The 25,046-nt window shown below is 54.2% G+C and overlaps 1 protein-coding gene across 1 annotated transcript; it reads left to right on the top strand.

Annotated features, from left to right (window-relative positions):
- Positions 1-6,528: 6,528 nt before the first annotated feature.
- On the top strand, positions 6,529-24,950 carry Ephb4 (EPH receptor B4). The gene is made up of 17 exons (XM_048368424.1): positions 6,529-6,992; positions 9,594-9,664; positions 10,269-10,556; positions 11,290-11,686; positions 14,497-14,652; positions 14,764-15,096; positions 15,956-16,080; positions 16,411-16,576; positions 17,848-17,950; positions 18,420-18,484; positions 18,571-18,684; positions 18,788-19,035; positions 20,255-20,470; positions 20,723-20,872; positions 22,013-22,206; positions 22,421-22,576; positions 23,989-24,950. The coding sequence occupies exons 1-17, from the start codon at positions 6,941-6,943 to the stop codon at positions 24,116-24,118; spliced, it is 2,964 nt and encodes a 987-aa protein (XP_048224381.1). The 5' UTR covers positions 6,529-6,940; the 3' UTR covers positions 24,119-24,950.
- The last annotated feature ends 96 nt before the right edge of the window (positions 24,951-25,046 follow it).

The raw sequence follows: 25,046 nt of genomic DNA, 5'->3' as shown, positions 1-25,046 counted from the left end.
CACATCCACATTTTACGGCTCTTGAAGTTCATAAAATGTGGGGGCTCCTCTGTGATGGGACTCTGCTCTGTTCTCATAATTCAATTTTGCCCCGTGGCCCGGCCCACTCACCTCCCTCCCTGGTTCCTAACTCCGTAATAAAGTGAAAACACTGCCCGGTGCCAGTGGCAAACATGTGTAATCATATTGAGATCTGGGAATTTAGGAAGCCACCTTGGCAAGAAAAGAGAGAGAGAGGAAAGGAGGAAGGAAGGGAGGGAGAGGAGGGAGGGTGGGAGGGAGGGAAAAGAAAAGAAGAGAAAAAGGGGCTAGGAATGTGGCTTAGTGGTAGAGTGCTTGCCTAGCATGCATGAAACCCTGGGTTCAATTCCTCAGTACCACATACACAGAAAAAGCTGGAAATGGTGCTGTGGCTCAAGTGGTAGAGTGCTAGCCTTGACTAAAAGAGCTCAGGGTCAGTGCCCAGGCCCTGAGTTCAAGCCCCAGTACTGGAAAAAAAAAAAGCCCAAGAAACTTTTTTTTTTTTAACAAGACAAGCTCTCTTGCCACTACGCCATATTCTCAGCCGCCCCCCCCCCCCCAAACTCTTATCCCCAATCAACCAGCAGAGAGCCAGATGTGGAACTATGACTCAAGTGATAGAGGACCGGCCTTGAACAAGAAAACTCAGGGACAGTGCCTAGCCTCAGGACTGGCACACACACACACACACACACACACACACACACACACACACACACACATTGAGGGTAAGAAGGAGACAGGGAAAAGTAGGGAGAACAATGAAAGGGATGACACTGATCAAGAAACATTGTACTCATCATCTAATTTAGGGGATTGAAACTTATTTAGGTGGGTGGTTTTTGTTTTTGTTTTTTCCAGTCCTGGGGCTTGGACTCAGAGCCTGGGCACTGTCCCTGAGCTTCTTTTGCTCAAGGCTAGCGCTATACCACTTGAACCACAGTGCCCACTTCCAACTTTTGCTGTGTCTGTGGTGCTGAGGAATTGAACCCAGGGCTTCATGAATGTTAGGTGAGCATTCTACCACTAAGCCACATTCCCTTAAACTTATTTATACAAGCATGGAAGAAAGAAAAGGAAAAAAAAAGAGAAAGAAATTGTATTGGTTTGGGACCGGGGAGTAAGAGAGAACAATGAGTAGATTATACACGTGCATGGAAGTCTCCAAGAAACCCTCCCTGGTCTAACTAGTGTATGCTAATTTAAATAAAAAAAAAAGCCTTGGCTGGGTGCTGGTGGCTCACCTTTGTCCTCCTAGCAACTCAGGAGGCTAAGATCTGAGGACCACCATTTGAAGCGAGCCCTGGCAGGAAAGTCTGTGAGACTTATCTCCAATGAACCACCAGAAAACCACAAGTAGAACTGTGGCTTAAAGTGGTAGAGTGGTAGCCTTGAGCAAAAACAGCAAAGAACTCAGGGACACTGCTCAGCCCCTGAGTTCAAGCCCCATGACCACCACCAAAAAATACATACATACAGAGAGAGAGAGAGAGAGAGAGAGAGAGAGAGAGAGAGAGAGAGAGTGTCTTTGAGAGATGCAGGTGCTGGTGGCTCATACCTGTAACCCTAACTACTCAGGAGGCTGAGATCTGAGAATCCCAGTTTAAAACCAGCCTGAGCGGGAAAGTTCATGAGCCTTTAATCTCCAAGTAACCAGCAAAAACAAACAGACAAAAAACTGGAAATGGAACTGTGGCTTAAGTGGTGCTAGCCAGTGAAAAGGCTCAGAGACGGCACTTAGCCCCTGAATTCAAGCCTTGGGACTGGCCAAAAAAAAATTACTTCAGCTTTGCAACCAATTTCTGGTAATATTAATTTTTCTACCAAATTGTTTTTGTGTAAGAGCTAATCCATTTCACCCTTCAATTCCCTTCCCTCTGCTTCCATTCTCTTTCTGCCCATCAGTCTTTTATTTTATTTTATTCTTTTCTTCAGCAGAGTTTAACTATATAGCTCAAGTTGGCCTCAAACTTACAGTTCTCTTACCTCAGCCTTCCAAATGCTGGGATTCCATGCACATACCACCACTACCACCACCACCACCACACCTGGCCCTAGATTCCAGGCCTTTACAGGTTTTTTTGCAGTGCCGTTCACTTTAAGAACAGTTTAAATGGATGGCATTCATTAACCTGCAAGGTGGAAGGGCCCAGGCATGTAAGGGACACTGAAGTCACAAGTGAGCTTTGAAGTAAACTTGAACTTTGAACCTGACGGGCTTGGGTAGGCCAGGTGGTGGGAAACTGAACTATGAGAAGTGAGAATTTCAGCAATTTGTAGTGAAAAGGGAGACGTGTTTCCTGTTATTGAATGCATTTGTGGAAAAAGTCCTAACTCCAAGACTACTCAAAACAGTCACCACGAAATGGAACTGCTGTGCCTGGGGTGTGTCCAGCAGAGAGCAAGGGTGACAGCCAGCCTCACATTTACCATATGGGTGCAGCAAAGTGCTCCAAGTGCCCCAATCCTGCAGAAAAGGAGGGTGAGGTAGCTGATGCCTATAATCTGAGCTACTCAGGAGACAGATGTGAGGATGGAGGTTCAAAGCCAGTCTGGGCAGGAAAAGTCTGTGAGACTTTTATCTTCAATGAATCACCAAATAGCCAGAAATGGAGCTATGGTTCAAGTAGTAGAGCCCCAACCTTGAGGGGGAAAAAAGCCCAGAGTTCAAGCCCCAGTAACCAGCACCAAAAGAAAGGAGGGCTTGAGATTAATTTGGGTCTCTAGGACAGTATTCAGGCAGTGACATGAATGCATACTCGGCCAAGCAACTCAACAGATGCTAAGCTTGCCTGGAAAGTGGTTTGGGTGATCTGAGGGGGGGAGGAAATGACCTCAGACCCACTGGTCAGAGCAACATGAGAGTAAAAGTCTCACGTGCCTCTGCTATGGAAAGAGGAAATCACAGGATTTTTCTCTCCGAACTTTTTTTGGGGGGCCAAGAACAATGTTTTACAAATCATCAGCTAAGCATGGTGGTACATGCCTATAATCCCAGCACTCAAGAGATTGTGAGGCAGGAGGATCGGGAGTGTGAGGCTACAAGTTGAGATTCTGCATCAGAACAAATCTTGAAAGGCAGTGGAATGACAACTTGGAACATAGTAGTTGTTCAATAGACTTTTGGGTTCATTTACTCTGTTATTGGTATAGGTAGAAAGCTGGACTATAGGTTGGCACTGAGGGATGTGACTAGATGTGGAATAAGGTGGGAATTTTGTGTGTGCGTGTGTGTGCGTGTGTGTATGTGTGTGTTTTGTCCACCATGGGGCTTGAACTCTGGGCCTGGGCACTGTCCCTGAGCTCTTTAGTTCAAGGCTAACGCACTCCACCACTTGAGACAGTGTCACTTCTGATTTTCTGGTAGATAATTGGAGATAAGAATCTTGCAGAGTTTCCTGCCAGGCTGGCTTTGAACCTTGATCCTCAGATCTCAGCTTCCTGAGTAGCTATGATTTCAGGCAAGGGCCACCAGTGCCTGACACTAGGTAGGTGTTTATAAAACTAGAGCCTTGGGCTGGGAATATGGTCTAGTGGTAGAATGCCTGCCTCGTATATATGAAGCCCTGGGGCGCTGGGATATAGCTTAGTGGCAAAGCGCTTGACTAGCAAGTGCAACGTCCTGGGTTCAATCCCCAGGACCAAAAAAGAAAACACAGTTTAAAAAAAAAAACACAAGGGCTGGGGATATAGCCTAGTGGCAAAAGTGCCTGCCTCGGATACACGAGGCCCTAGGTTCGATTCCCCAGCACCACATATACAGAAAACGGCCAGAAGCGGCGCTGTGGCTCAAGTGGCAGAGTGCTAGCCTTGAGCGGGAAGAAGCCAGGGACAGTGCTCAGGCCCTGAGTCCAAGGCCCAGGACTGGCCAAAAAAAAAAACACAAAACCCAACCGGAGCCTTGGGTTTGATTCCTCAACACCACATATATAGAAAAAGCCAGAGGTGGTGCTGTGGCTCAAGTGGTAGAGTGCTACCCTTGAGCAAAAGGAAGCCAGGGACAGCGCTCAGGCCCTGTGTTCAAGCCCCAGGACTGGCAAAAACAAACAACAACAACAATAACAAAAACCTTTTCTTTCCTGAAGCTGAGGGGCCAGCCTGACAAGAAAGCTATTTCACCTTTGCCAATCCTCTACCTCATCAGCCTCTACCTCAGCCCACCATACGTATTTCCTTGTGTATGAGTATCTCTCCACCATTCAGACTTGTGAACCTTTTTTTTTTGCCAGTCCTTGGCCTTGGACTCAGGGCCTGAGCACTGTCCCTGGCTTCTCTTTGCTCAAGGCTAGCACTCTGCCACTTGAACCACAGCGCCACTTCTGGCCATTTTCTATATATGTGGTGCTGGGGAATAGAACCCAGGGCTTCATGTATACGAGTCAAGCACTCTTGCCACTAGGCCATATTCCCAGCCCCCGAACCTTTTTTTTTTTAAATGTTGGTCCTGGGGCTTGAACTCAGGGCCTAGGAGCTGTCCTTGAACTCTTTTACTCAAGGCTAGCGCTCAACCACTTCAGCCATAGCTCCACATCCATTTTTTTCAGTGGTTAATTGTAGATAAGCCTCTCATAGACTTTTCCTGCCCAGGCTGTTTTTGAGCAGTGTTACCTCAGATCTCTGACTCCACCAGTGCCCAATGAATCTTGTGTATGTGTGTGTTTGTGTGTATGTGTGTGTGTCCATGCTAAGGCTTGAACTCAGGTCTGGAGCTTTTGGTGGTGCTCTGCCACCAGAGTCATGCCTCCAGTCCAGCATTTTTGCTGGTTAATTGGAGATGGAGTCTAGAAGACCATTCTACACAGGCTGGAATCAAACTCCTGTGATGCTCAGATCTCAGCTTCCTGAGTAGCTGGAATTACAGGTGTGAGCCACCAGTGCCTGACTTTCAGCTCCTTTCTGCAGAGAGGAGCTCCCACTAAGCAGGAAAATTGCAGCAACATTGCTTGAAGAGTCAAGGACACAGCCCTGAGAGAGACAGTGAGCCTTTTTTTTTTTAAGCAATAAGTGGGGTTTGAACTTAGGGCTTTGCACTTGCCAAACAGTGACACTGAGTAAGAGAAGGGGAGACTGGGACTTGATGGGGAAGAAGGAGGGGACTGGCAGCCCTGGCCGGTCTGCCTGGCTCCAGCCGGGACGGCTGTTTCCTGCCCTCCGTGACCCCCCACCCCAGCGCAGGCCCGAGGCAGGGCCACGAGGAAGGACAGGGGTGTGGAGAGCACCTCTGGTGGCAGGAAGATAAGTGCGTGGGGACAAGAGGTCACGGAAGGGCCTGTAGTCACTCGAGGGGATTAGAGTACTTGGCAGCCCCCTGACCCAGATGTCCCAGACCCTCCCTTCACTGTGTCCGGACAACTCCAGACAGGAGCCTCCTTAATTAACCTTGAGTCTCAGCCTTTCCAACAGCCCTCAGGGGGCCCCCACAGCGGCACCCCCTGCCACCCACCCTGCCTGCCACCTCTACAATAGGTCCAAGTAGAAGGGAGTGGGGGGCAGGAGGTGACTTTCCAGGACCTCTCTGCAAACTGATGGATGGGGATGGGGAGGGTGGTAATGAGAGGAAGGCCCCTCCCAGCCATCCCGAGGGCCCCCAGGAGCCAGACAGGAAACGGCCTCAGGAAAGACAGCGTCCCAGCCCCGGCCCCCGCCCCCTGGGTCACGGTTACTGGCGAAGGGACGGGGGCGGGGGAGGGGGGGTGCCAAGAAAGCGAGAGTGCGGAGATTTGTGCATCTCCCTGACACCCCACCACCACCCCGGGGCACGCCCACCGTTTATTTACCCGTGCGTTCAGGTTTTTCGGTATTCACTTTCCTCTCAAATCAGAGCCCCACCCTCGGGGCTCATTTTTCACTGGCAGGTCGAGCGCCCCGGAGGCCCCCCAACACTTAACAAGGTGGGACGCCCGTGCGGGCGTTCGCGGCGGGGCCCGCGCTACGCTCCATCTCCAGGGGCGTCCGCCCCTCGGTCTACCGCTCCCCATCCCCCGCACTAAATGCAACCCCGAGAAGCAACCAGCGTGTGTGGGAGCGGGCGCGCCCAGGACCGGGGCCTCCAGCCCGCGCGGCCGGGGCAGAGCGGGCTTTGTGCACGCAGGGCGCATTCACGCGTGCACCGGGGCGGCCCTCGGCGAGGCCGGGTGTTTCCGTCCGCTTTCAGGGTGGCTTCGGGGCTAAAGCCTGTCCCGAGGGGTTCCCCAGGCCACGAGCACGACACGCGAGATCCGGGGTCGGACGCACGGCGTCCGCGCACGTCGGGGCGGGCCCCGGGCTCCGCGCCCCTCCCCCAACGCCAAACTTTCGGCAACTTCGCCGCGCGCTCCCACCGCGGCCCGGCCCCGCCCCCTCGTGAATTATTCATCAGGAAGCGGACCAATCAGCGCGCTCGCCTCGCCCCCCGCCGGCCCCGCCCCGCGCGCCCCTCCCTCCGCGGCCCCGCGCCGCCCTCGCCCGCCCCCGCCCCGGCCCCCTCCCTCCGGGTCCCGGCCGGCTCCGCTCCCACCCTCCGCGCCCGTACGGAGCGCACCCGGCCGGCGGCGCGAGTGGAGGCACGGCGGGGAGAGTGGGGGGCGATCGCGCTCAGACGGCCCACCCCAGCCAACCTGGGCGGGACCCCCAGGCCCCGGAGGGCCCCCAAACTCCGGCCACACACCCTCCCCTCTCTCTCTCTCGCACCCGCCCAGCGCCACTCGCCACCGCCGGGGCGCCCCGCACTCGGCCTCCGGCGCGCGCAGCGGGGACGCGGGGCCACACCTGGGCATCTCCGCCCGGTGCCCGGCGCCTCCGCATGGGCCGCGGCTGACCGAGGGCCCCGACGGAGAGGCCCTGGTGCGGCGTTGCGCCCACCCGCCCAGGGGAGGGTCAGACCTGGGGGGGCTAGGGCCCCCCAAACTCGGATCTTATCCAACCCGCTTGAGGAGGCGCCATGGAGCTGCGGGCGCTGCTCTGCTGGGCTTCGCTGGCTGCCGCTTTAGAAGGTGAGTGTCCTCGGGGGGCACCCCGCCGTTCCCGGGACACTTCCCCCAGAGTGGAGCCTGGGAGCGGAGGAGCCGACCTGCTCGGTATCGGGGTCCCCGCGCCCAGACCCCGAACACTGCGCACCCGTAGTGCGAGCGCGGAGGGGGCGGGGAGGAGGCGGCCCGCCGGGGAGTGGAGTTTTCTTTTGTTTGGGAAAGAGCTGGAGTCGGCTCCGACCCGGGACGTTCCTGTACCCCTGCACCCCACGTTCTCACTCCTCCTTGCCGGGCGCCCGTGGCAGCCTTTCCTTCCTTTCCTATCTCGGGGTCCAAGATGATCCCCAAAGTTTTTCTCGACTTCTCACCTCAGGCTAAGCAGGAGGGGGCGACGCTCCTAGACCTGCAAACTGCAGACCAGGCACAACTTCGTGCTAGGCCCTAACGACGACCCCCCCCCCCCCGCCTCCGCCCGTGGATTCCTCAGCACCCCCACCTGGGTCTGCACCCCTTGGGATGCCCCCCCCTTCTGCAGTCTCATTCCACACCCCCAAAAGCTCCCCAGGCCCATTCCCCTTCTGCAGGCAAGCCTCTCCCCTGGTTCCCCCAGGCTGTACCCCATCTTTTTAAAAATGCCATCTAGATCCCAGCTCTGCCCGAATCCGTGGCTTCTCTCCAGCCCGACTAACCAGCACCAACTGTTCGTTCATGTCCCCTGCTCACCCGTAACTTTGCCCAACTACCATGTCGTAGTCACTCCAGGGTTCTATGTGTTTTTTTTCTTCCTTTTTTTTTTTTTTTTTTTTTCTATTTTCCAAGATCTCTGAGTCTGTCTTTTCTGCCGCCGTGCCCCAGAAGAGCAGCCAGGAGTCCAATAAACCTCTCCACTTTGCTGTCCCTATAATCTCCTTTCAATGAACTCCCCCCCCCCCCCCAGCCCTCTTCACTGCTTAGAATCAAAGGGGTCTCTGGGGATAGGCCTGGGGGAGGGGGAAGGGGGGCTTCTGACCAGGAGAAATCAAAGGCAATTGGAAGACTTCTTTTCCAGGCTGGACAGAACTGCTCTGGACTGGGGATCAAAGGCCGAATTTTTGGAGGGAGTTTTGGGAGCCTGGGGCTAAGGGAAGAGGAAGCCTACGGGCAGAAAAATCTTGGGGACAAAGTGTATGGGGGAAGGGGGGGGGAGAGAAAGGTGTAAAGAGGAAATTGCTCATTCTTGCATGTTTCCCAAGCCCTAATCCCTCCTTAGCTTTATGGATTCTTTTCCCTCCAGTTGCTCTCACCTCCCATTTTACTGACAAGGAGACGGAGGTTTAGAAATAAGTTTATCCAAAACCTCCTGGAAGATGTAAAATGAAGGAGGGAGAGATAGTGACAGAAAAAACAAATGGAAGTGGACAGAGAGCTGGGGAGAAAGAAGTGAGAGAGGCTCCTGCACTGACAAATCCCAGGCACGGTGGAGGCTGGCAGGTCTGAGGCTGGAGGAAGAGAGAGTGCCGCTGTGCCCAGCACCGAGTGTGGAGGACAGTGTTGTAAATTGGAGACAGGAAAACGCCATCCAGGCTTGAACAATGGAGGGTGGAGACCACAGCCTCTCTTCTCCCCCTTCCCAGAACTCCAGGCATCCTGTCCCCAATGTGCCGGGCCTTCTACTGTCACCCGAGGGAGCCTCGGCCTCACCTTGGGCCCTCTTGTTCCCTCCAGCACCAAACCCCTGTGCACAGGTCCCTAGGAAGAGGCTGCCACACCCACGTGGGGGGCTTAGCTTCTCCCCTGCAACCCCCCAGGGGGGTAGGGGTGGGGGAGCAGGTTCCAGGTGTGGAGCTGGGTCCCTTGGGGCCCTCTAGGCTCCTCCCAGGCAGGTCCTTTCCTCCTGCTCCCCCATGGTGTCCTGGCCTCTGAGGGGATCCCCCCCCCCCCCCCGCCTTTGCCAAGGGGCATTCCTGCAGTTTCTCTTAATCCCTTTCTGCCAGAACCCTTGTGTCCCCCCCTTACCCTCCTCTTCCCCCCTCCCTCCTCCTCCTCCCCTCCCCCCCCCAGATGCCAGAGCCCAGCCAGGTGTGTTCACACTTCCCCTATGCCCCTCCTAAAATCTCTTCCCCTGTTCCTCCTCCTAACCAAATCCAGATGTGGGGCCTCTGCTGGGGCAGGGCGGGAACCCTAGCGTCCAGGTCCCAGCCTCCAGCATTTCCTCCTTTTTCCCGGGCTGGCAGTGCCCGTGGGGGAGGGCTGTGCCTCAGGTGTTGGAACCTTCTGTGTGAAAAGGGGTGGGAACTCAGAGGAGGTGTGGAGCTGGGTGGAAGGGGGACAGCCCAGTGGGGAATGCTGGCCCTGCCCTCAGTTCTCAGCCCAAATGGGGGTCTTCTCTCCATAAACTGCTCCCTCCCTCCTCCAGGGCACAGCCTCTCTGGGAGGCCCAGGTCTGGGTGACCTGAGGCAGTCCCCTGCCTGCCAGCTGTTGAGGGTGGGGATGGCACTCCAAACAAGAGGCATGCACATGTTGGGGTGCAGAGGGCAGGCCCCGGCCCGCCCTCCCCTCCAGTCCCCTGACTCCAGCTCGCAGCTGGGGAGCTGGGCCTGCAGGCAAGGTTGAGGCTGACTGGCCTCTGTCTCTCTCTCTCTCAGAAACTCTGCTGAACACAAAACTGGAAACTGCAGACCTGAAGTGGGTGACATTCCCTCAGGTGGAGGGACAGGTAAGAGCTGGGGGAGGGGGGCTGCTCTGTCCCTGGAAGGGGCATCCTGAGCAGATGTCCCCACAGCTCCCCCCAAACGCCCTCACCTCCTCAGGTTTCCTTCCTTCCCTTCCCTCTCTTCTTCTTTTCTTTCCCTTCTCCTTCCTTCCTTTCCTGCCCCCCCTTTCATTTGTACCAGTACTGGGGCTTGAACTCAGGTACTGGGTGCTGCCCCTTAGCTTTTTCACTCAAGACTGGCACTCTGCCATTTGAGCCACAGCATCACTTTCCACGGCTCATGGACTTTTCTTTCTTTTCTTTTTGCCCGCCTTGGAGCTTGGACTCAGGGTCTGAGCACTGTCCCTGGCTTCTTTTTGCTCAAGGCTAGCACTCTGCCACTTGAGCCACAGCGCCACTTCTGGCCATTTTCTATATATGTGGTGCTGAGGAATCGAACCCAGGGCTTCATGTGTACAAGGCAAGCACTCTACCATTAGGCTATATTCCCAGCCCGCTCGTGGAATTTTCTCCCTAGGTAGACCCTGAGCAGCTTCTCAGATCTCAGCTAGGATGATGGGGGCGTGAGCCACAGAGCCTGTAACCCTGACCCCCTTTCTCGCCGCAGTGGGAAGAGCTGAGCGGCCTGGACGAGGAGCAGCACAGCGTCCGCACGTACGAGGTGTGCGACGTGCAGCGCACCCCGGGCCAGGCGCACTGGCTGCGCACGGGCTGGGTGCCCCGGCGCGGCGCTGTGCACGTGTACGCCACGCTGCGCTTCACCATGCTGGAGTGCCTGTCCCTGCCCAGAGCCGGCCGCTCCTGCAAGGAGACCTTCACCGTGTTCTATTATGAGAGCGAGGCGGACACGGCCACGGCCCACACGCCAGCCTGGATGGAGAACCCCTACGTCAAGGTACCCAGCTCCGGGACGCGCCCCCTGGTGCCTTCTCTCCCAGCTCCACCTCCCAGGCGCTGCCTGTATCAGTTTGACTGATTCCCTGCTTCCGGGTCCTTGTTTCTCTCTCTGTCACCTTTTTTTCTTTTTTTGGTGCCCATCCAGAGGCTTGAGCTCAGGGCCTGGGCGCTGTCCCTGAGCCACAAGGCTGGTTCTCTCGCACTCTGAGCCACAGCTCCACTTTTGTTTTTTTCTTGTTTTCGGAGCTTACTTGGAGATAAAAATCTCCCCAACCTTGCTGCTCTGCCTTGCCAACCTCCATCCTCCCCATCTCAGCCTCCTGTGTAGCTGGGTTTACAGACGTGCTATCGTGCCTGCCCGGCTTGTCTGTCTCATCTTAGTGACCGTGACTCATCCCTTTCTTCCTCTTTGGCTCTGGGTGTCTGAATGGAGAGGAGAGTGGGGGGCTGGGAGGGGCTGGCGTTTTCTGGGTGTCTGAATGGAGAGGAGAGTGGGGGTTGGAAGGGGACAGGAGTCTGGATGATGCACTGGATGCACTCAGTAAGGATTAATAGCGCAGCTTTGGAGGATGCATCAGGAAAGTAACTGGGAAAAGTGAAGTGGAGAGAAAGTTCTGGAACAAATGAAGGAAACCTGCCTGAGGGAAGAGTTGGGACAAAGGCATTCAGCCCGCCAGTCGTGAGAAAGGTGGACAGGGCCAGTGAGTCACCCTGTCACCCTCTGCCCCCAGGTGGACACCGTGGCGGCTGAGCACCTGACCCGAAAGCGCCCCGGGGCCGAGGCCACGGGCAAGGTGAACGTGAAGACGCTGCGCCTCGGGCCGCTCAGCAAGGCCGGCTTCTACCTGGCCTTCCAGGACCAGGGCGCCTGCATGGCGCTGCTCTCCCTCCACCTCTTCTACAAGAAGTGCTCTGAGAAGACCATGAACCTCACCCGCTTCCCAGAAACCGTGCCCCGGGAGCTGGTGGTCCCCGTGGCCGGCAGCTGTGTGCCGGACGCCGTTCCTGCTCCGGGCCCCAGCCCCAGCCTCTACTGCCGGGAAGACGGCCAGTGGGCGGAGCAGCCCGTCACTGGCTGCTGGTGTGTGCCTGGGTTCGAGGCCACCGAAGGCAACAAAAAGTGCAGAGGTGAGGGCTTAAGTTCCTTTCCATTGGGTTTGTGCTGGTGGTGGGGCTTGAACTCAGGGCCTGGGTGCTGTCCCTGAGCTTTTTCTCTCCCATTTGAACCACAGCTCCACTTCGTGCTTTGTAGTGTTTAATTGGAGATGTGTCTTCCAGACTTTCAGACTTGGGCTGGCTTTCAACTGTAATCCTCACATCTCAGCCTCCTGAATAGCTAGGATGACAGGCGTGAGCTGCCAGTGCCCAGCTTCATTATGACTTTATTACTATCAGTTGATGAGGGGCTGGGAATGGGGCTTAGTGGTAGAGTGCTTGCCTAGCATGCATGAAGCCTTGGGTTTGAGTCCTCAGCACCACATAAATAGAAAAAGCCAGAAGTGGTGCTGTGGCTCAAGTGGTAGGATGCTAGCCTTGAGCAAAAGAGGCTCTGGAACAGTGCCCAGGCCCTGAGTTCAAGCCCTAGGAATAGCAAAAAGAGAGAGAGAGAGAGAGAGAGAGAGAGAGAGAGAGAGAGAGAGAGAGAGAGAGAGAGAGAGAGAGAAATGATGAGACCTGCCACTGCATTTTTTATTTATACATTTTTATTTCTTTTTTATTGTTACTATGAAGGTGATGTGCAGAGGGGTTACAGTTACCTAAGTCAGGTAAAGGGTACATTTCTTTTTGGACAGTGTTACCCCCTCCCTTGGATCTCTCCCAGTTTTTCCCTCCTGTCCCCGCCCACAAGTTGTATAGTTCATTTTTAACATATTGTCCAGTGAGTACCACTGCGACATTTGTTCACCCTTTGTCCCTCCATTTCTGTGTCCCCCACTTAGCCCTCCAAAGACAGATAAACACACAAGAAAAAAAAACTTTCAATTTTCTAGTATTTTGTATATTTTTGTTGTTGCCTTCTGAATTAGTTTGGTTTTGAATTGTCCAAGACAGTGTCTCACCATGTAACCTAGACTGGCCGGGAGCTCTCCATCCACTTTGCCTCTTAGCCTCTGGAATGCTGGGACTACAGGAGTGTATCACTTTTCCCAGCTTGTATCTTGTTCACAGGGACACGCACATAGTGCTACTTGAGTTATAGATTTGTTTTCTTAACATTTTGATCATTGTGTTTGTATTTATTTTATTTTCTTGGGAATCGATTCCTACATATTTTGTGGTGTGCATTTAAAATTATTATTCTTTTTTTATTAATTTAATTTTTATTAATTTAATTTATTAATTGAACACAAATTTTTTTGACAAGGTGTTGTGCAAAAAGGGTACAGTTACATAGTAGCGCAGTGTGTACATTTCTTGTGATATCTTACGCCCTGTTTTTCTATCCCTTCTCTAGGTCAGGTAGACATATATACAATATACAATGTATCAAGAACATATACAGTAGCCACATGGCCACGCCCAAGAAAGTTCGCCTAGGGCTTTAAATGTAATGTCGATATTAGACAATATGTCGACAGTAGTCTTATATGAACGTACATACATAGCTTTTGAGCTATTGTATTCCCCCAAGAGGTCAATTTTTGACCTTTATATGTTGAGTAATTGTTTGGTTTTAGTTACATACTGTTGGGTTGCTGCCCCAATCCTGTGGGGAGTACTATTTGACAAGCAGTTTTTGGTTTCACAGACCTGGTCTCTACTGTCTCTCTGTCTCCCTTTCTTAACGGTCATATATCAGGAAGATCATGCCCCTTTGTTTTCTGTGTTCTAGGCTTGTCTCGCTCAACATTATTTGTTCGAGTTCTGACCATTTCCCTGCAAATAACAATATTTCACCATTCCTAATCGCTATGTAGTATTCCATTGTGTATAAGTATAAAATTATTATTCTAATCAGGGTGCTTCATTAGACTAGCAAAGTCAGAGATAGAAAATACCTACCATTGCTGAGTGCTGGTAGCTCATACCTGCATCTTAGCTACTCAGGAGGCTGAGATCTGGGGATCCCAGTTCAAAGCCAGCCTGAGAAGGAAAGTCCATGAGACTCTTTTCTCCAATAAACAACCAGAAAACTGGAATTGGCTTTTCAGCTCAAAGGGTTGAATGCTAGCTAGTCTTGAGCAAAAGAGCTCAGGGACAGTGCCAAGGCCGTGAGTTCAAGCCCCATGACCAACAAAAAGTAAAAAGAAAAAAGAAAATACCTACCATGGAAAGAAGATAAGAAGATCCCCCCCCCCTTTTAATTTTTATTTCCTAATATTGAGATTTGAAGCCTGGGCTGATTGACTTGCTTCCTAAGCAGGCATTCTATCATTTAAGTAACACTTGTAGCCCAACCTGTTGCTAGTTCATTTGTAATTTGGAGACAGAGTTTCAAAGACTTCTCTTTTGAGCTGTGAATCCTCATATTGACCTTCTGAGTAGCTAGGGTTACAGGTATGAGCCACTGGCACCGGAATGCTCACAGATGGGGTTTCACAGAAACTTTTTCCACTTTCTTCTACTTCCACTTACTTCCATCTTCTACTTCCGCTTACCACTTCTTCCATCTTACCACTGCATGCAACCTGGGTGTGTACTGTGTGTGTTGGGGGGGGGAGGTGGGGGGAGCTGGTACTGGGACTTCAGGAACTTAACTAGGTTTTTCCACTCTGGCTGGCTCTCTACCACTTGAGCCACAGCTCTACTTCTGGCCATTGTGCTGGTTGATTGGCATTAGGCCAGGGAATTCTGCCAGGGCTGGCTTCCTAGCTCTGAACGGAGACCTCGGATCTCAGCCTCCTGAGTAGCTAGGGTGACAGGTGTGATGACAGCGCCCTGCCCAGGTGTGGTTTGGCTGACCGAGTGTGCACGTTCTCTCCCCTCCTCTCCCTCAGCCTGTGGCCAGGGCACCTTCAAGCCCCAGTCCGGAGAGGGGTCCTGCCAGCCGTGCCCCGCCAACAGCCACACGAACACCATCGGGTCGGCCTTCTGCCAGTGCCGGAATGGCTACTACCGGACCCGCGCGGATTCACGCAGCGCCGCCTGCACCAGTAAGCGCCGTGCCTGGGGGACGGGCGGGCGGGCGGGGGGGACCTGGACCCCCGGGGGTGGACCCGGCGCAGCCCCCCCCTCCGCCCCAGGCTGACCCCCTTTCCCCGCAGCCCCGCCCTCCGCACCCCGGAGCGTGGTCCCGCACCTGAACGGCTCGCACCTGCGCCTGGAATGGAGCGCGCCCCTGGAGTCCGGGGGCCGGGACGACCTCACCTACGCCCTGCGCTGCCAGGAGTGCCGCCCGGGGGGCTCCTGCCTGCCCTGCGGGGGAGACCTGACCTTCGACCCCGGTCCCCGGAACCTGATGGAGCCCTGGGTGGCTGTTCGAGGGCTGCGCCCCGATTTCACCTACACCTTTGAGGTCTCCGCCCTGAATGGAGTGTCTTCCTTAGCCTCGGGGCCTGTGCCCTTTGAGGCCGTCAATGTCACCACGGACCGGGAGGGTGAGGCTGGGGTGCCTGTGGGGGACCAGGGGAGCCCAAGGGGGCCGGGCGGCAGGGCGGCTATGGGCATGGCCACTGCGCTGGGGTGGGCGTGGCTCGGGTGCTGGGCATTGGCCCCGCCCCTTGGGTGTGGCTCTGGTTGTGGGGCGTGGTCAGGCTCCCAGGGGCGTGGCTCAAATGTTAGACTACCTGCCTAGCAAAGCACGAGTTATTGAGTTCAATCCTCAGTACCACCAAAGGGAGGGGGGAAATAATAAATATTGTGGATAGACTGAGAATCTGAAGGGAAACCAGGAGCACTGAGAAGTGGAGTCCATCCACAAGAAGGATAGAGAGGTGAGAGTTAAAGGACAGGATAGCCTAGGGGCAGAGAGTCAAAAGGAGTTGGGTCACAGATGATTCATAACTATCATCCTAGCTACTGAGGAGGCTGTTTTTGTTTGCCAGTGCTGGGGCTTAAGCTCAGGGCCTGAGCACTGCCCCTGGCTTCCTTTTGCTCAAGGCTAGCACTCTACCACTTAGGGCTTTTTCTGTTTATGTGGTGCTGAGGAATCGAACCCCAGGCTTCATGCATGCTAGGCAAGCACTCCACCTCTAAGCCACATTCCCAGCCCCAAGAAGGCCGTGATCTGGAGGATTGCAGTGGAAAGCCAGCCCAGGCAGAAAAGTCTGTAACAGACTCCATCTCACAGTTAACCAGTGTAAAGCTGGGCAGGGGGTGTGGCTCCAGTGGTGAGCTCCAGGACCAAGTGGAAGGCCCTGATTTCAAGCTCCGGTGCAACCAAAAGACAAAAGAGGAAGAGTTGGGAAAAGTGAGGACTAGACTGAGCAGTAAGCCCCGGTGTGTCTTTTCTCACAGTGCCACCTGCAGTATCTGACATCCGTGTGACCCGGTCCTCCCCCAGCAGCCTGAGCCTGGCCTGGGCTGTTCCCCGAGCACCCAGCGGAGCTGTATTGGATTATGAAGTCAAGTACCATGAGAAGGTGAGACCGGGCCCAACCCTAGCGGTGGCAGTGGGGTGGGCCCTGGCTCTGAACTGCAGGCATATGACCAGTATTTGAATTTCTGGTGGGTCACGTGTGTGCCATGTGGCCTTGAGCCAGCCCCTTGGCCTCTGAGCCTTGATATCACCTGTAAAATAGTTATAAAACAATTCAACATTGTAATGAATGCAGAATCCACCCAAGTGGTGTCATAGGAGCCTACGATGTCAAGGTAGCAGTGTGGAGGACCGGGGGAGACAGGAAGAGCAGTAAGAAACTGGGGGGCGAGGGGCTTGTGACTTCCAGCTGATCCCCTTCTTTCTGGGACAGGGTGCAGAGGGTCCCAGCAGTGTGCGGTTCCTGAAGACATCAGAGAACCGCGCAGAGCTCCGAGGGTTGAAGCATGGTGCCAGCTACCTGGTCCAGGTGCGGGCGCGCTCCGAAGCTGGCTACGGCCCCTTTGGCCTAGAGCACCATAGTCAGACCCAGCTGGACGGTAAGTGTGGGCAGTGGGAAAGTCTGGCGGTGCCACTCCCACCAGGTGGGAGGCCTTACCTCTGCCTCTGAGGTACCTCCAAAAGTCATATTCTCATTCCCGTTTGGGGGTGGTGGGGTGAATGCCAGTAATGGGGCTTAAACTCAGGGTTTGGGTACTGGTCCCTGACCAGTTTTTACTCAAGGTTGGCACTCTACCATTCATGCCACAGCTTCACTTAGGGCTTTTTGGTGGCTAATTGGGGATGATATTCTCACAGAGCCTGGCTCTGGTGGCTCCCACCTGTAATCCTGGCTACTAGGAGACTGAAATCTGAGGATCACGAAAGTCTGTGAGACTCTTACCTCCAGTGGACATCAGAAAGCCAGAAGTGGAGCTGTGGCTCAAAGTGATAGAGTGCTAGTCTTGAGCAAAAAAAAGCTCAGGGACAGCATTTAGGCCCTGAGTTCAAGCCCCAAGACTGACCAAAAAAAAAAAAAAAAAAAGTCTCCCAGACTTTCCTACCTGGGTTAACTGAACCTCAGCCCTCAGATCTCAGCCTTCTGAGTAGCTAGGATTGCCAGTGTGAGCCACTGAGTGCAGCTCAGCCTGCTCTTTTGCTGCTTCATTGGAGATGAAGTCTTGCAGAAATCTCTGCCCAAGCTGGCTTTGAACTTCCATCCTCTGGGTGACAGCATGCTAAGTAGCTAGGATTATAGGCATAAGCTGTCAGTGTCTGGCCAGAAGTGGAATATCTTCCCCTCTGAGCATAATGTCTGTAAGGCTCATGTTCTAGCATGTTCCAACGCTTCATTCCTTTTTATAGCCAAGTAATTATCTGTTGTATGACTCTAGCACATTTCTTTCTTCATTCATTTGTCTGCGGATGAATGAATTCTTTCATTCTGAATTCTTGGTGCATAGTAGTAGTGCTGGAGATTGAACTCAGGACCTCCTGCTTAAAGCCCCTAAGCCACACCTCCACTTTCTGGCCTTTTGCCAGCGAATTAGAGCTTAGTGTCTCCCGGATTTGCCTTCGTAGGCTGGCTTCAAAGCCAGAGCCTCAGAGCTCAGCCTGCTGAGTGGCTAGGATGACAGGCGTGAACCACGGGGACCTGGCAAAGGAGCCTTTTCCTACCACAGTGAGATCAAAGTGTTTTGGCAGGAAGGTCTCTCCTGGGGGAGTGCAGAACAGTCTGGAACCCACCTGCACTTCCTGCTGCCATCACGGTGGGTTGGGGCCCAGGCTGCAGAGGCTGTGGTCAGCTCACCAGCAGCTGCTTCTCCCGCAGAGAGTGAGAGCTGGCGGGAGCAGCTGGCCCTGATTGCAGGCACGGCGGTCGTGGGTGTGGTGCTGCTGCTGGTGGTGGTGGTGATCGCCGTGCTGTGCCTCAGGTAAGGACTCGGGGAGCCCTGAGGGCGATGGAGGCCCTGTGTGCATGGCCACGGGCAGAGGCTTCTGGAAAAGCCCTCCCGTATACATGCTGCCTGCCCTCTTGCCATTTCCACTATCCTCTTCTCCAGTCAGAGACACATGACTCAGTTTACGTGTGTGTGTTTGCATGTGTGTATGTGTGTGTGCACGCACACACGCCAGTCTTAGAACTTGAACTCAAGGCCTGCGTGCTGTCCATGAGCTTTGTTGCTCAAAGCTGGTGCTCTACCACTCGAGCTGCAGCCGCACTTGCAGCTCTTTGATAATCAGTTAATTGGACGTGAGAATCTCAGACTTTCCTGCCCCAGGCTGGCTTTGGACCAAGACTCTCAGATCTCAGCCTCCCGCTTAGCTGGGGTGACAGGCGTGTGCCGCCGGGCCCAGCCCTGGGTTTATCGATCTCTTTTGATTCTTTCCCTTTGGCTGCAGGAAGCACAGCAGCGAGAGGGAGGTGGAATACTCGGACAAGCATGGACAGTATCTCATTGGGCACGGTAGGCAGGGGACCTGAGGGCAAATGGGAGCTGGGCTGGAGGCTGGATGGTTCTTGGCAGCTCACAGGGGCCCGGTGACTGCTTAGGTACGAAGGTCTACATTGACCCCTTCACTTACGAAGACCCTAATGAGGCAGTGAGGGAATTTGCCAAAGAGATCGACGTGTCCTATGTCAAGATTGAGGAGGTGATCGGCGCAGGTAAGGCTGGGAAGTTGGGGACCCCCAGGAATGCCTCAGCCCGGGAGCTGGGGCGCCATGGGGTGGTAGAGAGCCACCCTTGACCTGACCCTCTTGGTGGCAGGTGAGTTTGGAGAGGTGTGCCGGGGGCGGCTGAAGGCCCCCGGAAAGAAGGAGAGCTGCGTGGCCATCAAGACCCTCAAGGGCGGCTACACAGAGCGCCAGCGGCGAGAGTTCCTGAGCGAGGCCTCCATCATGGGCCAGTTTGAGCACCCCAACATTATTCGCCTGGAGGGTGTGGTCACCAACAGCGTGCCGGTCATGATCCTCACGGAGTTCATGGAGAACGGAGCCCTGGACTCCTTCCTGCGGGTGAGGCCTCCAATGGGGCTGAGTTCAGCCGCACTCTGCTGGCAGCCCCTACATGTTCCACAGGGCATGGCAGTGCACCCCTGTGACCCCAGCAGGCTGGGGCGGGAGAAGCCCAGTTCCAGGCCAGGCTGGACCACACAGTGAGAACAGGTCTCAAAAAGGAAGGAAACTGGGACTGGGAATATGGCCTAGTGGCAAGAGTGCTCGCCTCCTATACATGAAGCCCTGGGTTCGATTCCTCAGCACCACATATAGAAAACGGCCAGAAGTGGTACTGTGGCTCAAGTGGTTGAGTGCTAGCCTTGAGCAAAAAGAAGCCAGGGACAGTGCTCAGACCCTGAGTTCAAGCCCCAGAACTGGAAAACAAACACACACACAAAAAGGAAGGAAATTTGGGGCACCTGGTGGCTCCCGCCTTGTCATCCTAGCTACTCAGGAGACTGAGATCTGAAGATCATGGTTCAGAGCCAGCCAGGGCAGAGAAGCCTGTGAAACTCTTATCTCCAAGAAACTACTCAGAAAAAGCCAGAAGTGGAGTTGAGAATGTGGCTTAGCAGCTGAGTGCTTGCCTTGCATGCATGAAGCCCTGGATTCCATTCCTCAGCACCACATACACAGAAAAGGCTGGCAGTGGCACTGTGGCTTAAGTAGTAGAGCGCTAGGCTTCAGCACAAAGACTATCAGGAACACTGCCCAGGTCCTGAGTTCAAACCTTAGGACCGACCAAGAAAAAAAAAAAAAAGCTCAAGAATAGCACCCAGGGGCTGGGGATATGGCCTAGTGGCAAGAGTGCTTGCCTCGTATACATGAGGCCCTGGGTTCAATTCCCCAGCACCACATATACAGAAAACGGCCAGAAGTGGCGCTGTGGCTCAAGTGGCAGAGTGCTAGCCTTGAGCAAAAAGAAGCCAGGGACAGTGCTCAGGCCCTGAGTCCAAGCCCCAGGACTGGCCAAAACAAACAAACAAACAAAGAATAACACCCAGGCCTTGAGTTGAAGCCCCAGCCCCATGACGGGCACAACAAAACCATTGAGACCCTGGGTCAAGCCCTAGTAGTGGCACGCATGCCCACTTGCACACTCGTGCACAAGCAAGGGCTTGGCAGCCTTCCTTGCAGGTGAGCTGAGAACAGGCAGGGGCAGCACTCGGAAGGGAAGGCAAGGCTGCGGTGGGCAGGTGGTGGGGTCCTGAACAGCCCCTCTCCCTTTTCCCTGCAGCTGAACGATGGGCAGTTCACGGTCATCCAGCTGGTGGGCATGCTTCGGGGCATTGCCTCAGGCATGCGCTACCTGGCCGAGATGAGCTACGTCCACCGAGACCTGGCAGCCCGGAACATCTTGGTCAACAGCAACCTGGTCTGCAAGGTGTCTGACTTCGGGCTCTCTCGGTTCCTGGAGGAGAACTCTTCGGATCCCACCTACACCAGCTCTCTGGTGCGGCCCGGTCCTTGCAAAGCGGTGGAGGAGGAAGGAGGCTGAGGGGTGACTGGGAGGCCTGGTCCAGGGAGAGGACACAGGTTCAGGCTGATGGAGAACAGACTTCTGGCATGTTGAAAAAGAACAAGAGCTGGGGAAGGAGAGCTGGAGTCCCAGAAAGGAAGGAAACACAGGTTAGGGAGAACAGACCAAAGTCTCCAGCAAGGGCCAGTGTGCTGGCGTCCATTTCCTCCTCTGCTTCCCACACAGGGAGGAAAGATCCCCATCCGATGGACAGCCCCGGAGGCAATAGCCTTCCGCAAGTTCACATCCGCCAGCGACGCCTGGAGCTACGGGATTGTGATGTGGGAAGTGATGTCTTTTGGGGAGCGGCCATATTGGGACATGAGCAATCAGGATGTAAGTGTGTCCTGGGCTCTGTGGCTTCTTGGGGCTTTTCTCCCCTGTGGTACGGGGTGAGGGGTGGGCTTCCCAAGTCCTCAGGATAGTTGAGCATGTCACAAGAAGGGGGGATCTTTCTGTCTGTGTGTGTGTGTGTGCGCGCGCACGCATGCGCGCATGCCAGTACTGAGGCTGGAACTTAGGCCTCACTCTCTTGCTTTTGACTTTTTCACTTAAGGCTGGTACTCGACTCACTTGAGCCACACTTCCATTTCCAGCTTTTTGCTGGTGCATTGGAGATGAAGAGGCTCATGGACTTTTTGCATCTGGCTGGCTTCTTAGAACTGGGGTTCTCAGATCTCAGCCTCCTGAGTTGTTAGAATTAAAGGTGTGAGCCACCGGTCCCTAGCTGAGAAGCAGCAGCCATCTTCATATGGCATCTGGCACAGCATAGTTAGGACTGAGGAGGATGAAGGATGGAGGAGGATGAAGGACGGAGGTCACAGGATTTTACATTCCAGACTGTGGCCAGATCGTGGCTGGGATGTCCAGCCTTGGAACAGCCAACAGGACTCCCAAGCCTGACACAGTGGAACACACCTATAATCCTAGCTACTCAGGAGGCAGTGATGTGAGGATTGGAGTTCAAAGCCAGCCCAAGCAGAGAAGTTCACAAGACTCTTATCTCCAATTAGCCACCAAAAACTGAAACTGGGGGCTGGGAATATGGCCTATTGGTAAAGTGCTTGCCTCGTGTACATGAAGCCCCAGGTTCAATTCCTCAGCACCACATATATAGAAAAAAGCCAGAAGTGGTGCCGTGGCTCAAGTGGTAGAGTGCTAGCCTTGAGCAAAAAGCCAGGGACAGTGCTCAGGCCCGGAGATCAAGCCCCAGGACTGGCAAAAAACAAAACAAAACAAAAACTGGAAGTGGGAGTGGTAGTTGAATTAGTTGAACACTCACCTTGAACACAGAAGCTCAGGGACAGTGTCCAGGCCCTGAGTTCAAGCCCCATGACTGGCACAAAAAGGATTCTCAGATATGTGATTCTGGAGGCCTGTGACTCCCCCATGCCATTATTGGTACAGACCCCTTGAGCCTTTCCCCTCCGACTGCCCCGCTTTGTAGTCTCATCCAGCTCTTCCCGGTGCTTTCAGGTGATCAATGCCATCGAGCAGGACTACCGGCTGCCCCCACCCCCAGACTGCCCCACTGCCCTGCACCAGCTCATGTTGGACTGCTGGCAGAAAGATCGGAACGCCCGGCCGCGCTTCCCCCAGGTGGTCAGTGCCCTGGACAAGATGATCCGCAATCCTGCCAGCCTCAAAATTGTGGCCCGGGAGAATGGCGGGTGAGGAGCCCAGAGACCAGGCCCCTTTTCTCCCTTTCTTCTCTCATCACCCAGACACCGCTCCCCCCCCCCTCCCCACATCCCCACTGGCCAAGAAGGGTCCATGTGTCTTTGGAAGTGGATGAGAGGATGTTTCTTTGCAAGGCTGAGCTGTCCTTCCCCTGACCAGGCCTGGAACTCAGCATCCTTCCCCATTCTTTCCCCCCACCCCTAGGGCATCGCACCCCCTCCTGGACCAGCGGCAGCCTCACTACTCTGCCTTTGGGTCTGTGGGTGAGTGGCTTCGAGCCATCAAGATGGGAAGATACGAAGAAAGCTTTGTAGCAGCCGGGTTTGGCTCCTTTGAGCTCGTCAGCCAGATCTCTGCTGAGTAAGTGAAGCAGCAGCCCTGAGAGCGGGTGGGTCCTGGGGTTTCGGGGAATCACCCTCCAGGGTCAGCCATTACCTCAGTGAGGCAGTGTTCAAGAAGTTATTCCATACCATACCAAGAGCAGCCTCCCAAGCAATAATAGCTGCTGAGCTGGTGTTGCTGGCTCACGCCTACAATCCTAGTACTTAGGAGGCTGAGATCTGAGGATTGCAATTCAAGGCCAAATCCAAGAGAGAGACTCTTCATCTACAGTTAGCAAGCAAAAAACTAGAAGTGGTGTTGTGGTTCAAGTGATAAGAGCACCAGCCTTGAACACAAAAAAGCCCAGTAAGTGGTGAAGCCCTGAGTTCAAGCTCTAATATGCATGTAGAAAATAAAAATAACTGCTGGAGCAAAGAATCAAAGGGACCCTTCCTGATGGCGGTACCCACCTCAGCTCCCAGAGCCTTCCCAGCCCCGGGTGACCCCCCCTCTTTCATGTCCTTTCTCTGTATCTATCTTTGTACATCTATCTACATTCCAGGCCCAGCGCGCTCACATTAACATGTCCACTCCCGTCCTGTTTTCACACCCATAAAAGGAGAGGCTGGGCCTGAGTTTTGGAGATCCTTCCTAGCTTCGGTGCTAAATGGTTTTATGATCCCATCGCCTCCCATGTCACTGTTCTTTCCTGCCTTTCCATTTTTCTTCCAAGGCCTTCCCCTGGCCCTAGGTTTGAGTAATAGCAGAAGGGATACAAATCTACACACAAGGGATTCTTGGCAATGGGACTTGTCCTGTCCCTACTCCAGGGACCTCCCCTTCCTCTCCACCCGATCCCCTCTCTCTCCTTTTCCTTCCTTTCCTTTCTCCCTCCACAGTATTTTGTGCTTTTTCCTTCCTCTATCCCACTTCCTGCTGCCTCACCTCCTTGGTGCAGACCCCTTGAGCCTTTCCCCTCCAGGACTGCCCCGCTTTGTAGTCTGCTGCCCCCAGCTCTCTGGAGCTCTGCCCACCCTACAGCACCTGCCCATCAAAATCCTCCAGAAACTGCCCAGCAACTACTGACATTATTCCCTCTCTCCCCCACTGGCCATCCTGATTGGTTCAATTGCAGTCTGGAACTGAGCAAGAATGGCAGCCCTAGCCAAGTGCTGGTGGCTCACACCTGTAATACTAGCTATTTGGGGAGGCTGAGATCAGCATCAAGCTTCAAAGCCAACCTGGGCAAGACAGTTCATGAGACTCTTGTCTCCACTTAACCACTAAAAATTAGCTGCAAGTGGAGATGTGGCTCAAGTGGTAGATCCAGCCTTGAGCAAAATAGCTAAGAGACAGTGCCCAGGCTCAGAGTTCAAGCTTCAGTACCTACAGAAAGTAAAATGGCAGCCCTAGGAGCCTTGTGGCTTATGGAGCCCTCTGTTCTTCCATAGGGACCTGCTCAGAATTGGGGTCACTCTGGCAGGACACCAGAAGAAAATCCTGGCCAGTGTCCAGCACATGAAGTCCCAAGCCAAGCCTGGAGCCCCCAGCGGGTCAGAAGGACCAGCCCCCCAGTATTGACCTCCCTGGGGATGACACGGTCGCCCCTTCTTCCTGGGGCAAATCACATGGGCACACAGAGGCCCTCATCCCTGCGCTCTGTTGATTGCACTTTGAACCCATGGGGGTGGGGAGTTGGCAATTGGGAGAGACAGACAGGATTTGGGGTTTGTGCCATGGGAAAGCAGTGTGGGGAACCTCAGACCCAAGAGTGGGCATGAGCAGAGGGTGTGGAGGCGCCCATAGTCTCCCACCCTCTCCAGAGGGTGCTCCCCCCACACAATGGGCATGCCCCTGCAGACCAAAGAGAGGGTGGCCAGCCTGCCAGCTCGCCTGTGGCTCCGTCCCAGGAGGCGAGAAAGGTGTTGAGGCTCAGTGACTCATCAATCGCTGGGTTTTGATGTCCCTGCCACCCAACGCAATCATTTCCCCCTGTAAATGCCCCTCCCCATCTGCTGCCTTCATATTGAAGGTTCTGAATTTTATATATATAGAGAGAGATATATATTTTGTTTTGTTTTTGGTCTTATTTTTTTCCCCTCCCTCCCCTTTTAACAACCCTCTTTTTCTACCACCCTTGTCCTAATGTCTGTTGTGTTGGAGGGCACCTGTTCTGTCTCCTCCTCTGCCCGAGTTTGGAACAGGGACCCATCCGTGTGTCTGTTTCCAGAACAATGCCTGGGTCCCTCATGTACCCCCTCCCCAAGCTACATCCATGAAGGAGTGGGGGGAGGGGGGAGGAAACCCAAGGCAGATACCAGTGCTTGGAGGGACTCTTAAATTATATTTAAAAAAGAAACTTTTTTTGTTATAAATAAAAGGAAATGGGACACATCCCAGCTCTGGACTACATTTCTGCCGAGCAGAGGGTCCAATGGCTCAGGGCCCACAGGGGGGTTGGGGGTGGGGGGGGCTGGATGCTCCGATCTCAACCCCAGGGTGTGTTTGG

This window comes from Perognathus longimembris, chromosome 1, assembly GCF_023159225.1.
Source record: "Perognathus longimembris pacificus isolate PPM17 chromosome 1, ASM2315922v1, whole genome shotgun sequence".
In the NCBI taxonomy this organism is placed as follows: Eukaryota; Metazoa; Chordata; class Mammalia; order Rodentia; family Heteromyidae; genus Perognathus; species Perognathus longimembris.
The sequence above is the reverse complement of the archived record's forward strand: the minus strand, read 5'-3'. Positions and strand labels throughout refer to the sequence as shown.